This window comes from Scomber scombrus, chromosome 19 (assembly GCF_963691925.1).
Source record: "Scomber scombrus chromosome 19, fScoSco1.1, whole genome shotgun sequence".
In the NCBI taxonomy this organism is placed as follows: Eukaryota; Metazoa; Chordata; class Actinopteri; order Scombriformes; family Scombridae; genus Scomber; species Scomber scombrus.
The window spans coordinates 12,148,017-12,165,759 of NC_084988.1; the positions used below are offsets into that span (position 1 = coordinate 12,148,017).

Genomic DNA, 17,743 nt, shown 5'->3' on the forward strand with positions numbered 1-17,743 from the left:
GTGTGGTCATCCAGAACTCCTGTCTGTCACAATCACACATGTTCCCCATTACCATGATAAACTGGTTGACATCCCTTTCCCCCCCAAACAAACACATGCATGTACACATGTAGAAAGGCATGATTGTAAATGGATAACACATCAGTGCAGAAACATGGTCCTGTCTGTATCACCATAGGAGAGACTGTTTCCTAGCTATGATAAGTGACACAGCCGATTGACACGTTATTCCATACCAACTCAACAGCCAATATACTAAAATTGTGTGGCGAAATTGTTGATTAAGCATATTTTTAGTGTGCATTGTTACAGTGCAATAGGTTCACTGGCATTTTGCGATGTGTCTGCATGGATGGCTAGATGTTTGGTATTGGTTACAATACGCATATCTAAAAGTGGTTACATTCCAAGGACACATGATCATAAGAATCAAAGGAATACATTTGACTTTGAACCAGCGCTTTAGATCACTTAAGGCAGGCCATTGCATTGAGATAATCATCAGCAGTCAAGTGCTGCCACCTAGTGACACAATTAAGGTACTTCTTTTAACCCCAAAAAAACAGCCAAAAATGATGCTCAACTGCTAAATATGTTGAGTCAAAGTCACTGGAAAACATAATTCAAGGAGTAGATTCTGCTAAAAGTGTAACTTGCCAAACACTTTGATTAATTAATCAGGTTTAATGTTTTTTTAACAAAACCCATATTCATGAATGTATCATCATGTCATGCGTCCTTTTTTGTCTGCTTCCATCAGATCAATAGCTCTGTTTGTCCCAGCAACGCCTCCCAGTGTTTTCACTTGTCCCTCTCTGCAGGATGTGAATTGGACGTCCTATCCTGTGCCGTGGTCATGCTGTGAATCAAAAAAGCCAAATTAAATGGCCTAATTGGTTTCCTTGGGAAGGGTAAAACAGATTTAAATTGATTACCGGTAATGGCCTTTTGTGGAACCACATTGGCTTCTGCTGTTTGTGGAGGATTTAGCAAAACCAATTAATTTGCCTCACCTCTTATGCGCCCTCCTTCTGTCTCCCTTTGTCTCTGTCTGGGAGCTTTTTCATCATTTGCTTATCCACTTTCTAATGTCCTCCTTCATACTCCCAAAAATAAAAGGGACTATGATGATAACGTCACTGGATAACAATCATTCATTCCTAATTGGCTGAATACTGTCATACTGCAGTGCTGAAAAATTGACAGAGATATTTTTTACAGGTCTGCTATTAAGAGACTTGCCTGACAAAAGATCATTTAAATCTCTCTTTCAATTACTTAGGCCGTGCCTATTTGCTTCCACACAACAGTTCTCCCTGTTGCTGCTTCAGCTGAGGGAAAAAAAGTAAGATGTCAAGGTCACATTTTGTCACACAAGCTGATTAAATCCCTAATATGCACCCCTCCTTCTGTATCTCTGCCTCAGTATTTCTCCACCTCCCCTCAAATATTATCACAACCAGACCTAATGTGACATTTAGAATGGACAAATTACAAGCACTTAATGTGATTTCATTAATTACATCAGGGAAACTATTGTGTATGATTAAAACAGATGTCACCCAGCGCATGGGAAAACGAGAACAATCATTTTCTCACCGATGACTTTTATCAGCAAAGTTAAAGTTTTTTTTCCTGGCAAATTATAAAACATCTAAAGTTACACAAAGAATCCTATATCATCTGTTACTATGGCCTCTGAATAAGCAAAGTCAGATTGGTGTACTGAACTCATTTCAGCTTCATTGCATGCAGTAAAATTAAATACAGTTAGGCTGAATAGCCCATGACATATGAAAAAAATAATTTCAAGCATTGTGAATCTATTCTTAGCAGACTTTATGGATTACAGAAGAGTGAAGCACCCTTCCACCGCCTAAAGTTCTATGAAGATGTAAGAATAATGAGTTAAGTACTGCTGTTTAGTTGGATTACATGCAAAACCTGTAAGAATTATGAATTACTGTGGGAAGAAAAAGGAATTTCATTAAAGGATTATTTTACACATATTTGGGGTGGGTATTGCAAATTTGTACTAACCACAGTTGTTACACATTGAAACAATGTTGACAACAACTTGACCTTGATGAATTAAGTTAATTAGTATGATCAAAAAAAGGCCACACCTTATCTATACCCATATTCTATTAAAAGAGCATCATAGCTACCAACTTTTAAGTAACTTCGAAGTTCTTTTTCCAATAACTCTTATGAAATTGAAGTAAATTATGTGTCACTGATCTCCTCCCTGAGAAAAGGCATGGACCTGCACATCCAATAAACATGAACAACCAGTCAGTGGTAGGTAAAGGTAATAGCATTTCCTTGGTCATAACAGACAAAAGGAATGAGTATTTTAGAGCATCTTGCCTACTTGTTTAGACCAGGGGGTTGATGGTGTCCGTAGCAATTTCTTTCCAGGACATTTTGATGTATCCCTTTTCACTCTTGATAGAGACACACATTACCAACAATATTTAGCTGCTATATGTAAAAAAGGATCATGATCACAATACTACTTAGAGACATAATGACGTGCATGGCGATAGAAGTAAAGTAGTGAGTTTCACTTCATTTCGGCAGCTATAAATAAGATACTGCTAAAGCTTTCTGTGAAAACAGAAACTTATATCACGGTTTCCCATGTGACACCTCTTGCTCTCAGTTTGCAAGAGGGAAAATCACAATTTAAAATATGAGCAGCCTTACCTGTTCTTGACAAAGTGGCCAGTGGTCATGTCTGTTTTTAGTGCTTTAACCTGCTGCTAGGGAACTGCTGCAGTTTGGTTCATCATACACTTCTAGAAACATACAAACAGATTAGACAAGAGGTGAGGTTAAAACACTCTTACCCATTTTTTTTTGCATTTGATAAGAATATTTTCAATAAAAGGCTAAATAAAACGGTTCACCTGATTCACAGAGTTGGAAGAATTCCAGCATCAAGGGCAACTGATACAGGTCCAGTGTTGGCCACAGCATGCTTAGAGGCTTCTTCATCACCCTTTTTCACAGTAATGCAGCATGTGCATGTGGCAACTATCTTGAAAGGGTCATATAGGCCCATCCTATATGATAGAGAATATTTACCAAAGACACATAATAAAACAGTGATTAACTGTCATAGAGAATATTTTCTGCATTTTACATTCTCAAAATGTAGAGATTTCTGTCCATGAAATGTTTATTGTATGCTTTGTATTGAAGGACCGCATCAGACTGCATCATGTCTTCACATATCCACAAGATGTCAGTGTTGTACATCACTCACATGAAGGACCATCATTTTCCCACACTGAACACTATCTGAAAGATTTAAAGTTGCTCAGTAAGAAAGATCAGTCCTTTCTTTCAGTGTACCTTCACATTGTTTCTAAATGCTGATTTTTATCACGATACTGGCAAATGGCTATTTTAAGATTATGTCTCACATCTATATAACAATCAACAAAATAATTTATGTTTACCGTGGCCTTATAAGGTTAGGAGTCTGTGTCTACATTGTCTTTGATGTACCTGAAGAAATTGTCCACCCAGCCTCCACAAGAGTCCTTGTTGCCATAAGCTGAGGAGCAGTCAAGTAACTGGTGCTCACTGAGAGACACCAGTCTTCCTGAAGTTCTGACCCTCCAGAACTCCTCCGCCAGTCTGGAAGAGGGATATGTGAATTTGTAAACAGAAAAACATTTGTTAAAAATGTATTTCATTACTACAGGAGAATAAAATGAGTAAGGTTGCACATACTGCACTGAAGGCTTAGCAGGAAAACACTGCCTCATATTCTGATTATTGACGTGAGTGACGGGCAGATCAGCTCCCTCAGGCAGCACTTGGAAATCAGTTTGTAATCTTCGTTTTCCTGGTGAGGAGGAACACTTGTTAGGGCTCTCATCCAAAACTTAATTATCCTTAGCCTCACAAGCTGATTGCAAACAAATGACAAACACAAACTTCTATTTTAAGCTGATACACATTTAGGACATGAATTTAATAAACAGTGTCAGGAATATTTCAGTTTTTCTCTTCATACTATGTTGGCAAAGTAGGTCACCAAGAGCACAATATGATTTTTAAAAATTAAAATCATCAGTGATAATTAATCATTGAAATAATGTTCCTGTTGAGATTTCCCCTTATTAGCTAATATACAGTATAACATTTAGTCAGATAAAAATCCCTTTACTTCATACATTTATATGTGACTGTGTGTAAATAAGCACACATTACTCTCCAAATTGAAGCATAACAGGCAGGCCTCACAGAAAATCAACCGAGACCTGCTGTATTTGACAACAGACCTCAATAAGGGAAATTAGTCTGAAAAGAGTTTTTAGTGTCTTACCAAACCTGAGCTTCCAGGTGTGGAATTCCAGGTCCTCAAGAGAGACACTATAGCTGGCCACAGTCAGTACAGCAGCAGCAACCAGCAACTTCATCTTGACTGACACACAAGCACAAAGAGCACACAGATCCTGTGTGACTTGCAGGAAACACACAGGTTGAGACTGGAGTCTTCCAGTTCAGCTTACTTTCATGTGTGGAATCTTTTTTCAATAGGTGCCCGAGTTGGCAGTGGCTGCATTAAGTCTTGATAGAAACACAGAAATTGAATTTTTTAATGTCCGGAGTTATGTGGAGAGACTGATTTACAGCAGTCAACGTATGCTGCTGCTGCTGCTGCTACTACATAAGGTCAGTGGGAAACAAACTCTTGACCCAAATACCATGGACTTTTTACTAAACCGTGGCTTGCTACGTTTAGAGGGAGAGACCTGCACAACATGTACACAGCGCTACTTGCTTTCGGAGGAGGTGTGGGCGTAAACAGAAGCGGGTACCTGCGGCGTAGCTAGCGCTAAACTAAAGGCTAACCTTTGCAGAACACTGCTATCATCAATACTGCTGGCAAACGTCCGCTCGCTGGAAAATAAACTGGACTACCTCAGGTTTGATTTAACAACAAAACGGGAGGCGAGAGACTGCTCTGCCCTGATTTTCACTGAGACCTGGCTGAATGACTCGCCCACGGAGGATGTCATTAGCATAGAGGGGCTAACTACTTTCCGGGCAGACGACCGCAGCTCTCAGTGGCAAAACTGGTGGAGGGGGTGTGTGTGTTTACATCAATAACCAGTGTTTACTCAAAAAAAGTAATATATTACACATTACTAGTCACTTCTTTAAAAAAAATGCATTACTTTACTTAATTTGTCCCTGTGGAAAGTAATTGCACTACTAGTTACATTACTTTTGAGTTACTCTGTAAAAACGCCGGAGATATTGTGTAATTGCATATGCCCACATAAGAGCGAATCTCTATCCTAATAAGGAGGACATAAACAAGATTTTTTTTTTATGATATTTAATGAAGTAATACCACAAAGCTGACAGCAAAGTTGGTGAAACCCAGTCCAAAAAACACCTCACAAATGTGTCATGGTGAGAACAATGCTCAATTGCATGTTCAATAATACTGGGCCCTTGGTCTTTCAAACCATTAAGGTAGCACTGACAGTAGGCTATAAATGCCTCAAAATAAAACTTTGTCGAAATATATAAAACTATAAAGAAACTGGCCTTTCTAATGTCATGTGCAAATATTAACTGCCTCAAAATGCTATACCAACTAACAAAATAAAATATTTGCCTTCATAGCACCATGTATTACAAATATTAAGTGCCTCAAAATAATCCATAAATAAATTAAGAGGTAGACTTCCTAACAACATTGCATGACTTAAAAGGAAAACACATTTAAATGGCATATGAACTGCATTTAATGGACAAGCTTATTTGTCATGTTTATCAGTACAGTAGTGATTGACAGCATTGTCATGAGGACAGGTCTGTCAAATCGTCTCTCAGACAGCCTGTTTCTCTGTGGAGTTATAACAAGACTGCCAAGGCTGAAGAGCCTCTGCACGGGTGCAATAGATGGTGTTGCTGTGTTGAATTTCATGTATATAGTCTTTATTGTGGGGAAACGGTTCAGGATCTCCATCTCTGACCCAGCCTTCAAATATTCAATCACTTCAGTGTCGGAGTCAGGAAGCTGTATCATCTGCATCAAAAGCAAAGAAGTATATAAATATATTGAATAAGGTTAGCTATGTACGGTCTAACTTGTGCTGTAGGATAGCTATAGACTCAAGTCAAGGTGACTTAATCTAAAACAAGTGCGACGCAAGGGCGCCGACTTGTGGTCAAAGCTCCAAAACACACCGGCTCAGCAGCAACATACGTGGCGAATGAATGAGGCTAGGATGTAGCTTAGCTTGTATCCTATGCTGCCTCACTAACACCTGAGTGGTGTGGGATGTGAATATGTGTGCGTGTGTATGTGTGCGTGGTTAGTAAGAGAAGGAGAAAGAAAGAAGATGGCGATCAAGGGAGAGAGTAAGTGGCAAGCTTAGCAAGCTGTTGTTTCTCTCGCTCAAGATGGCGTTAACCCACAAGCAAGCTAACTTGCTAACACAAGTAGAGGCGTGATTGTAAAGGAAATACAGTCGTTGGTCTGCCCACAGATATTCGCGAGCCACGGTGGGGCCTGTGGCGGGTTTATCCGGTCTTTCCACACGACAGGGCGACTTATTCCTCTGCAAAGCACAGTAACACAAGCCCTGGCGGGCTAGCAGAAACAGTTCAGCATAATACTATGACAACGACTGTAAACAAAGACTCAGAGTCAAAACACAAGCTTAAGCAGCAGCAATACAAAATAATACTAAGCTAGTATTATACACACACTAATAACTCTGCCCAGACTACAACCCCTTACTGTCCGTTGGTCTATCGATGTAGATACACGGGCGAGCGGTCTGTTTAATCCATTAGGGGGAAATCCAACGCTCCTCAAGCGTCCCAGTCTGTCGGGCTAACACCGTTGATTTCAGCTCTCTCTGGGCGGCAGAATCAACGATCTCCAGACCTGCCAACATGTACGCATTTTGCTTAGTGGTCACGCATTTTGACCTCCTAGTACGCTTGTACGATTCCATGTTCTAAAGTACACATATTGTTTGATCTCGCATTTCGCCAGTTTCAGTCAATTTGTCACCAGGTTGTCACTGAAGATCTGCGCGAAAGCGGAGTGCTTTCGGCCAATCGGAGCGCTTAATTTTCACCCAACCACCCCGCCCAGCTTCGCGCCTCAGTTCAGTTCAGTGCTGCAAGCAAGCCAGTCAGATAGCCGGTCCCCTTTCGCCCGTTCAGCTGATAACAGTGAAAAGGTAAAATTAAGACATTGAGTTAGCCCAATATTAACCACTCGTCAAGGTTACAAGGTTCATCTATTCGATGTGTGTTGCAATGTCACGTTTCCCCGTATTCTTCGGATTTCCGAAGGTATAATAATAATATACATGTGATACTCGACATTATTATCACAACAAACACACAGAGCAGGCATGGGCAGCCCGTGGGTCAAATTTCCAAATATCAATAAATTGTTACAATGATATTGGAAGCAAGCAGACCATAACTGCATCTAAATTACTGAGTTAATTTATCACAGCTGTGTCTGCTGCATGGAGGAGAGGAACAGCTAACGTTAGCCTCTGCTGCTATTTGCGGTCATCGCGCTGCTCTGCTCTGAGAGTCTGTTCACGGCAGACTATTCTGCCTCGCTGTTCTGTATAAAAGGTCCGGACACTGAATGGAGGACAGAGTTGCTCCGTCAGTAAGCGGCTACAGAGGTAGCGGCTGTAGGACGCTGTTGTGTTAGCTGTTAGCTTCCCCACACACCTCCACTCAACCCTGCAGCTCAGCCTTAAACACCTGCGCTGTTTAAAAGTACACATCAGCGACATTTTGCTGGTTTTGGTTGGTTCAATATAAGAAAGCAATGTCTTAATGAGAGATCTTCTTTATGGCTATGATGATGATCTCTGTATTAAGCAGCTGTATGGATCACCTGGTGGGGCTGAGCATCAGTGTGTGCTGCTCACACAGTGAACCACTGGAGGTGATAACTACATCCTTAGCCTACGTTACTGTAAGTGCAATAAAATCTACCAGAGTAAAAAACCAAGAAGAGTGATTTAATTGAATCCACCCAAAAAAACGAGTGGTTACTTGATTTTTGTTTTAAAATACAAGATGTTAATGTCTTTTTACTGGTCAAATAGTGATGAGCAGAAAAGATAAAATCACTGGCCAACACATAATGACCAGTTTTCTCATATTCTTAGAATGGATGTTGTCATCAAAGCAAGAAAAAAAAAAAAATCCTCTCCCTGTAACTAAGGACAGCAAAGCATCGGGCTACATTTCAACATTGCTTACACACAGCCCATGTGAAGCAACAAGTAGATAGCAAAAACAGTTGAAAGAAGTAACTGTGTACAGTTCATCCGTATTGTCATTGTAATGACCGCAAAGCTGTTCTGATAATAACACTTGAGTGAAAGTATTATGCTTGCTTCTGCAATCTAATGCTAGGTATTTCAGTGGTGGTGTGTACATTGGCGGTGGACTGGACTGTTGGATGGGCCTGGCCGGTGTGGTCTTTGGTGGATCGTCCCTGGGTTCGGGGGTTGGCAGGTCTGGATCTCTCGTGGGAATGAAACATCCACGGGCTTTTCGTGGGAATTTTGCAGGCAATGATACAGTGCTAGTTGAAAGCAAGCGGTGCTTCAGGATCCTTTTACTGTTACCTTTCGGTCAAACAGATGAAATCTCCTCTCATCCAGCGAGGTAGAGATGCTCCGGAGGTGGGGGAAGGGTAAACACACGTGTTAGCACCTTCTTTCAGTCCTCCACTGTGGTGAAGAGAAGTCTCTTCAGCAGGATGAACTATGAACGGCAAAGTTTCTCTGTGCAGCGGCTTTTTGTAAACACAGGTGACGTCAGCGGCAGAGCCGGGGGGATTATGGGATTTTGAGTTCAGCTTGATTTTACCCAAGGCCACCTGGGCTGGGGGGAAGGGTCGCTGCTTGCCCTTTTGGCTTATTCTTTTATTAAAGGAGGAGGTGGGGTTACAGGTCACTCAAATCAGGCCTTGATCTTCCCTGCTAGGCCGCAGCTTGTCTTTCAGCAGACAAAGAAAAGCCATGTGCTTTTGGGCCCAGCACTAACATCAAAGATGCATTCAAAGCAGTACGCCGTTCCCACCTTGGCTCATCTGACCACATCACTGTAATGTTAACACCAGCATACAGACCACTGCTGACCAGAACAAAGCCCTCTTTGAAACAGATGAGGGTCTAGCCAAAAGGAGCCATGTCAGCATTACAGGACTGCTTTGACTGTACTGACTGGCCTGTTTTCAGAGAGGCTGCCACCAAAGATGAGATCACAGACGTTGGTGAGTACGCTGATTCTGTTTCAGGCTACATTCAAAAATGTATGGAGGATGTCAGCGTCACCAAAACCATCACAGTACGGGCAAATCAGAAACCATGGATGACCACCGAGGTTCGAGCCCTGCTGAAAGCTAGAAATTCTGCTTTTAAATCTGGTGATGAAACTGCCCTCAAGTCTGCAAGAGCCAATCTGAACAAGGCCATCAGGATGGCAAAAAGAGCACATGGTCAAAAGATTCAGAGTCACTTTCAAGATCATAGAGAAGAGACTGTGACAACAAAAGCATTTTGTTGTTTGGGTTTTTTTTGCTGCCATTGCACTGTTATGAACACAGCAGGAGAGGGCAGCATTTCCATAGACTTTACCTATAAAGTTCTTCGTTTTCATTGGTTGATACATTCAATTTAGGCCTCTCATACACTAAATCTGCAGCACTTGTTTTGGTGCCTTTTAAACAAAATTATTTAATTAGTAAAATCTAATTCATTTTGATTTTTAGGTATTTTCTTCGTATAAAATGACCATATATGGAGGTACACATGGTTATTATTAATGTTATGTTGGGTTTATTGACATCTAATTAATATAATGTGGCAATAGCCATCTGTGCATACAAACTAGGGTTTCTCTCTTCGATGTGAAAATTTACTATAAAAATATTTATTGACATGACAATCTTCTTGGACACAGAACATGACATACAAGAAATGAGAATTATTCTTAATTTATTTTTTAGATTAGGCCCCTTGTTAGGATCAAGTGAAATAAACAGACAAATAGTTTTAAAAGTGAATTTGTTTCTTGTAGCCTATGATATAACCATGATGATTTGTATCATAACTGGTCAAAGTGGACTGTTGAGAAACCTAGCTTCACTTTCTATTTAAAACTCTATTTAAAAAGAGTTATTTATGGGGAAACAATGATACTGATGACAATAATTGCAAAATAAGGTTTTTTTGTTGTTCTTATTGTTTGTTTGTTTGTTTGTTTTGCAAACCATTACATTGTTATTGTAAATTGAAAAGGTCCAAATACTCAAGTGTGCAACGTAGAAAATGGAGAGCAGAGGAGAGGGAAAAGCCCAATATAGAGGTATACCTTCTTATGTTAATATGAAGATGGCATTTTTTTGTAACATTAAACGTTTCATCTGTAGTAGCTAGCTAAGTAGCAACCAAACTATTGCTACCTAATGATGCTATGATGTGATAGCTGGATAATGTTACAGATTGAAGTGTATGAGACTGATAGTCAAGCCAGTCGCTAGCTATCTGAAAACCTGTTCCTTCCTAGAACATAAGGCATCAGCTATGTTTAAGCTTCAATGAGCAACTTGGCATTGTAGCCCATTGTAGTAAGTTAGCTTGATAATGAAAAATCATATCAATACATTAGGTCTTCACTGGATTACTGTGTTGTGACATGGCATGCAATTAATGAAAAAATAATGCTGTGTGGCACAAAAACTGCTGTTCAACTTATCTCCATGGGGCAACCGCTTTTAGTTTAGTAATGCATATCACAACATTGAACTTACTCACAGCTGGTGCAACAGGCTGCAGCAGTTGTTTGTCCTCCTCTGCAGCTACACGTTGTTGCTTGTAGTAGTACAGTGGCCGGGAAGTCCACAAAACAAAATTACAAAAAGTGAAATTTACATTTTGGAAAACATTTTTACATATCCTGAAACAAAATTACATTAGCAAAACACTTTTACCAGTCCCGAAACAAATTTACATTTTAGAAAACAAATTAACAAGACACGAAACACTTCTACAAGCGTCGAGACAAATTTACAACTGCCGAAACACTTAAACAAGTCCTGAAACAAATTTAGAATATTTCACAAACCGGAAAGGGTAAGTACCAAATACCGGACGTGACGTGGGGGTGATAAAGTGAGAGGTGACACCAGTATGTTTACTCAGCTGTTAAATATACACATATATACGTATATATCAGGCGGGGAGTTCCGGTCCTCTGAAATGATGCCAACGTGGAAGTAACTTAAAACTGCATTCTATCAAAAGGCCACCAGGGGGCGACCGTTTTGGTGTCAAAAGGACTTCCGTCTATATACAAGTCAATGGAGAATTCACCAACTTCTCACTTGATTTCTAACCTGAGTAAACGTTTTCGAAATGTGTTTATGGTCTCAATCGCTAGTTTAAAGCCTTCTTCAATGCAGTATGATGTTCATTTGTGAAATGTTGGCCTCCCTGATTTTATATTTGACGATAAAGCAGGGTATGCATTAGGGCGTGGCTACGTTGTGTTTGACAGGTTGATTGGTTCACAGGTTCAGGAGGGCGCCTCATGCTCCTCCTGATGCCCATATAAGTAGAATCCGTGTTTTTTTTTTTACCCGGCATGCATCTGAAATTTTCAAGATGGCGTTGCTCAGATCCGAAACTATTCGCTTCCAAGCAGCAGTCCACAAACCAATGGGTGACGTAAGAGGGGTAAGAGTTAAAGAAAACCTTAAGACAGTGAGGAAAATGGGTTACTTTCAGGCAGCATGTCATCTGCTCCACTGTTATCAAAATGCTTTTATTTTTTATTTTTAAATGCATCAGAAACTTTTTAAAATATTGCATTTTCCACTGCGAATAAAAAGAATGACAGTCATCTATGCACAATAAAACTTGACATTCACATGACAGCACATCCCAGATAACAGTCCTTTGGCGCCTACTGGGCTCCATCAGTGAAATCGGGTGACTACTTTAACGTCAGTAAAGGATCTGAGCACTTCCTCCACCACTGAAAATTAAATAATACTGTGGTACTTGATGCCTTAAGTCTTGATTTAGTTCTGATTAATTCAACTTATTTGCATTATGGACCATATCGGATGATCCCTGGGCCTCAACAATGTCTTTAGGTAAACAATCCACATACTGTAAAGAAATATATCATTGGTTAGAGGTGATTCCAGAGACTTCACTTAAATCAGTCAATAGTTTTGTATAAAATCACAATTCTGTGAAATTGTCTTTCTCCCTCTCTCCCTTTGTTTTGAAGTGTTAATGTCGGGGACAGTCAGGTGGAGAGACTAGCTCCCCAGAGGAGGGAGGCAGTGCTCTTACAATGCACACCCACTCACCAGCGCAAAACAGACACACAAACACACACACACACACACATTTACTCCGAGAAAAAAGCCAAGATCCTGCAGTAGCACCTACATGAACACACACATGCCAACTCACATGCTGGCACAAATAGGAGCATTCACAACCACACATACATATAGCCTTTACCAACCACACTTTTCTACAAGGTACAGAGTTCACTCCACCACTCACTCCACCACTCTCCATGGATTTAGATAGCAGAGTCCAATGTGTTATACAACTTTCCAGCTACTGTCCCAATATGTATAGGTGTCTGTGGTAATTAAAACTATCATCACTAGATACATTTCTCTATTTCAAAGTATACTGAGTTTTTGAATCCCATGTGCGACATTCCCATGCAGTCCATTGATCATGTGGCTCTTCTAGAATTACCAAATGTTATTAGTTTGAGTGGATCAAATTCTGATAGTAAATAAGTCATTTCGTGGGGGTTGCATAATGCTCAAAACAACGTATCCATGCCACAACAGTATAGGTTACAGCCAGCGTTGCACTAGCCATCCGGCATATTGGGGGACTGTCAAAAATTTTTTTTACCAGCCCGCTCTGTGTACTTGTGAATGAGAGTGTGCTGCATGCCTGTGTCAGACAGCCACAACTGAGCACCCCTTACTCTCACTGCCAGAAGGGGAAGACAAAAGTCCTGCACTCCTGTTTTAAGGTCATGAAATGATCCAAGGCGTGTTAGAGAACATACAAAGATTCATGAATGAAACACTGCAATGCTATGAACAGGTCCTTGGGCATAGACAATAACATCTACACTTGTGTAAACATCACTTAGACATAATATACCAATAAAATGGAGGATTGTCACATGCACAAACATAAAAGGGTGCATACACATGTGCTGAAACACACATGTAGAAAAAACAAATTCCCACAGCAATTTAATTCTAACACTCATACCAAAGTGAAGCTGAATGCCAATTGAGAGCAAACTACAGAGGAGATCAGCCCATGGTACAGAGCTTTGAGCGCTCAGGTTGCTTGCTGCAGCTTAAAACATCACTGATGGCTGTTTCACCCTCTGACTCACTAAATTAACTCCAAATCCATTTACTAACGTTGTAGCTCAGCCCTCCAGTTTGGTCTTGGTCTTCATCGGTTTCTTCTAATTGAGTTTCTAGTAATTACCACAAGGCTAATGCATTGTAATTGCCTTCTAAATCAGGGGTAAAGATTTTATTTCAGACTACAAGTGCACACAGTGATCATATGCATCAGGATGTCAAGACAGAGTTTTGGGTGTATGTGGGAAAACAACATAGATCCATTGTGGAGCTTTATTACAAGCAGCTCACAACCCTAAGAGAGGATGATTGTCTATCACATTGCCTTGAATCCCCCCATCCACTCCTCCTTAGGGCGTACTCACACTAGGCAATCGTACCGTGCCCAAGCACGTTTGCCCCCTAAAATCCGGATTATTTGGCTAGTGTGAGTGCAAGTGTACCGTGCTTGAGTACGGTACACTTCCCTGGTACGGTACGCTTGGAAGAGGTGTGCTTAGGCACGGTACACTTGGTCACGCATGCGCACTAGGGATTAATATTTTTCCCGAAAATAAGACATTTTAAATGCCAGGACATATATGGATTCCCAATCCAACCATTTTTTGTGTATTATTGTATCATTATTAAGGCAAAAGAACACAATTTATGTCCATCGACATTATAATGAAAAGGCTATAGGCTTAATATTAGTTTGCATCCAGCGTGCTGCGTGGACTTCATTACATCTGCTGCACGGCTGCTACCACAATTATGAAATGGTAAGTTTATTGTCTGTGACTGTGACCTTCATAAAAGTAATATTTTACAAATCTGCATTATATAAACTAACGAAATTCGTTAAAGTAAGTCATTTGGCGACTTCTAAGTCATTAAACAAAGTCTTTTACTGGCGTAAAGAGTTGAATCAGGACGTCTTTTTTTACACAAGTATCTAGTACTGCATACTACACAGGCATGACTCAGAAGAACAAGTTTGCACTTTTTAATCATAGTGCGTTTTGTTAATTGATCGGCTGTGTTGTGTTTTACCGGCGCACAGCACACGAACACACACCTGTGCATGTTTTATGAGAGTCAACTGTCTATATGTTTTTGCACAATGTGTGGGAGGTAACCGTGCTTGAGTACGGTACGGTTGGGATAATGTGAGTGCAGGCCAGCGTGGGACAGGGGAGGGGGGGCATCCGTGCTTCAGCACGGTACGGAACAACTGGCCCTAGTGTGAGTGCGCCCTTAATCTGTGACTTTGATTCAGAGTGCCAAGCAGAGGTAACCTGGCTGACATGCTGCACAGGACCCTTTGATCTGTGCTGCCAATTTGACAACAATGAGTGGGCTGACGCTGGTTGAATAAACCTTTTGTTATCTGTTCCATGATACAATTAAAAAATACATAAATAAATCTAAAGACTATTGTAAAATCATGATGGGATTGTATTTATAGTTCCTTGGACCTTTCATTATATCAGTATTTTATTTTATTTTTACTTTGTTGTGTTAGTCAGGAGAGAATAAGAGATAGCTTGCAAGACACGCAAGTAAACACACTGCCCCCCATCCTCATGAAGTTGCCTTAGATCTTCCTTCTCTATGAAGATTCCTTTAATTAGGCTTTAATTGCCTTATTAGCTCTGGCTATCAATGGAGGAGGGAAGGCAGAGAGAGAAAAGGGTCAGAAAGGGAAGAGGAAAGATAACAGGGCAAATAAACAAGACTGAGCAAAAGTGGCAGGGAAAGGACTGGAGGACACACAGTAGCATCCACCCACACATACGCACATGTAAACACACGAATGAAGGAAAAGTCACACACACCAATATATGTGCATGTAGCAGGTTACTGCAAGTAAAAGTGAGGCCATCTCCTGTGGGAAAGAGTTGTCAGGTGATATAAAACACAGAGATAAGACGAAGCTCCTTCAAGAACAGGCTCTGTGGTGCGCCCAGGCAATTGACCCCTCACCCTGACCTCAATGCAACAGGCGAGACGAGCGAGGTAGAGGAGAAAGCTGAGAGGGAAAGGAGAAGCAACAAGAAATGATGAATGAGATGGAGTCAGAGGAAAGGTAAGATGAGCAAGTGGAGGAGGAGTTGAAAAAGCAGGAGAAAAAAGAAGAGGCTAAAGAAGGAGAAGGCCACAGTAAGTATCCTCAAGTACCCCAGTGAGGGGGCTGGAGCAATTCAAATGAAGTTTGTATGATATAGATGAAAAATTATAATAGTTGAATGTCTGGCTTGTTTACAAATGATTCGTGATGTAAACATTTAAAAACTACATCATATAGAAGCATATTTTCACAATTTAGGAATTTGAATTTAATTTGTGCACTTGTTGACTTATAGACATGCAGCATCATACCTGCCTTTTAAAATGCATAGACTGGACCTGGGTTGCCAGCTAATTTCATTTTCAATTTGTATTTTGTTGACAGGGATCTTGCGAACATCATGGCTGGCATTTATTATTTTCATTAGCCTGTGGCTAGTAATATCTGTTTTAACTTTCGTTCTGCGCAGGCAGGGAGAACAGAAAAAAACTTCTAAGATGTGAAACTTGCTGGAGTCGAAGCCCAGCGAACAACACATCATAGGAATGAAACTAACATCTGTTATAAAGGCCTTACAAGAATAACGGCTGACATTTTTTATCACTGCTGTAGACTTCACCAATCCATCTGTTGCTATATCCAACTCTACCTAGTGAAGTGATACTATAAAGGGATGCCAGTGGGAGTGAAGCTCTCACATAGGAGCATCTGCAAAGGCAATACAGCAAGTTACCTTTCCACTATTATATCTCCTCTTCATCTGCCACCCACTGCACACACTCACTGACACACACAGTACACATTTTATGTAGCTCTAATCTGAGAAAAGGGCTGTTGTTTGCATTAGTGTTGATTTACTTTCTGTACTGTATGCATGCTGCACACCTTAGCACTGTATAGTGTACACCAGTGAGTGTGTTTGTACCTGCATGTGTTTGTGTACTTTTGGTGCATGAGTGAATCAGTCCATCAGGGGAAATGAAGGAGTGTTTCTTCCTTTCCTGCACATTGTTCCCCAGCCTCATTAGAACCCATTCAGTCAATCAAGCATGAATCCCTAACACAATAACATGCAAAGTGCTTTGTCTGGGTGTAATTGGCCTCTCCAGAGCTGTTTTTCTCAAACGGTTTGCTTCATTCGTCTCTCTCAGACCGCAGCCAGGAGCCCTCTCCAAGAAATGCAGCTGGCTGAAGGAGGTTAAAGATATTAGTGCGGAGGATCAGAAAAAGGGATAAAGATCACAAAGTAAATATTAAAAAGAGCAGATAGAAGTACGGATTATTGGTCTCCTTTGTGGTTTTATGTTATAATATAAAATATGAATTAAACAATTTAAGGCATTTTTCATGAGGTTCTGCAATTGTTGTGCTGTCTCTATTTCTATGTGTATTTGGCCAGTGTGTGTGTCTATGCATCAGCACTGTGTGTGGTCATCCAGAACTCCTGTCTGTCACAATCACACATGTTCCCCAATACCATGATAAACTAGTTGACATCCCTTTCCCCCCCAACAAACACACACATGTACACACATAGAAAGGCATGATGGTAAATGGATAACACACCAGTGCTGAAACATGGTCCTGTCTGTATCACCATAGGCGAGACTGTTTGCTAGTGACACAGCTGACTGACACTTTCCTCCATACTAACTCAACAGCCAATCTACCGAAATTGTGTGGTGACATTGTTGATATAGCAGTCATTCAGCGTATGGTGTGTTCATTTTTTACAGTACAATGGGTTCACTGGCTTATAGAGATGCGGTCTCAGTTTATTTGCATGAATATATGGATGTTTGTTAGTACTGAGTGTGTATTACATATCTAAAAATGGATTCATTCCAAGGTTATGTGGCCATATGAGTCAAATAGATACATTTGACTTTGAACCAGTGCTTTAGATTAGTTAAATCTGACCACTGCACCCCAAACTGCTGAGATGATCATCAGAAGTAAATTGCTACCATCTAGTGACACAATTCAAGTATTTCTTTTAACACAAAAATACAGTCAAAAATGATGCTCAACTGCTATATATGTTGAGTCAGTCACTGGAAAACAGAATTTAAGGAGTAGATTCTGCTAAAAGTTTAACTTGCCAAAAACAAAATTTTAATTTGTTTTTTGTTTTTTTTAACAAAACCCATATTCATGAATGTATCATCATGTAATGCTTCCTGTTTTTTCTCACTTTTCTCTGGATCTCGTAGCCTCAATCAGATCAATAGCTG

At 40.4% G+C, this 17,743-nt stretch overlaps 1 protein-coding gene across 3 annotated transcripts; it reads right to left on the minus strand.

Annotated features, from left to right (window-relative positions):
• Positions 1-240: 240 nt before the first annotated feature.
• Positions 241-8,792, minus strand: LOC134000864 (procathepsin L-like). Of its 3 annotated transcripts, XR_009927448.1 has the most exons (8): positions 8,655-8,792; positions 4,343-4,441; positions 3,745-3,859; positions 3,517-3,648; positions 3,272-3,306; positions 2,913-3,068; positions 2,710-2,801; positions 241-2,447 (listed from the first exon to the last, which is right to left on the minus strand). XR_009927448.1 is itself a non-coding variant. In XM_062440367.1 (5 exons), exons 2-4 carry the CDS (start codon positions 4,434-4,436, stop codon positions 3,483-3,485), a joined length of 375 nt encoding a protein of 124 aa, XP_062296351.1. In that variant the 5' UTR covers positions 4,437-4,441; positions 8,655-8,792; the 3' UTR covers positions 2,560-2,801; positions 2,913-3,482. The 3 variants fall into 3 exon arrangements, 1 of the variants encoding a protein (XP_062296351.1); XR_009927447.1 differs by having other exon boundaries at positions 2,913-3,306; XM_062440367.1 differs by lacking the exon at positions 241-2,447 and having other exon boundaries at positions 2,560-2,801; positions 2,913-3,648.
• Positions 8,793-17,743: the final 8,951 nt, after the last annotated feature.

Coding starts and splice junctions, on each gene's coding strand:
- LOC134000864 (XM_062440367.1), bottom strand. CDS start 4,436: ATGAAGTTGCTGGTTGCTGCTGCTGTACTGACTGTGGCCAGCTATAGT. Junction 3,860..4,342: donor CACCTGGAAGCTCAGGTTTG/GTAAGACACTAA, acceptor CCTCCTCACCAG/GAAAACGAAGATTACAAACT. Junction 3,649..3,744: donor CCTGCTAAGCCTTCAGTGCA/GTATGTGCAACC, acceptor TCCCTCTTCCAG/ACTGGCGGAGGAGTTCTGGA.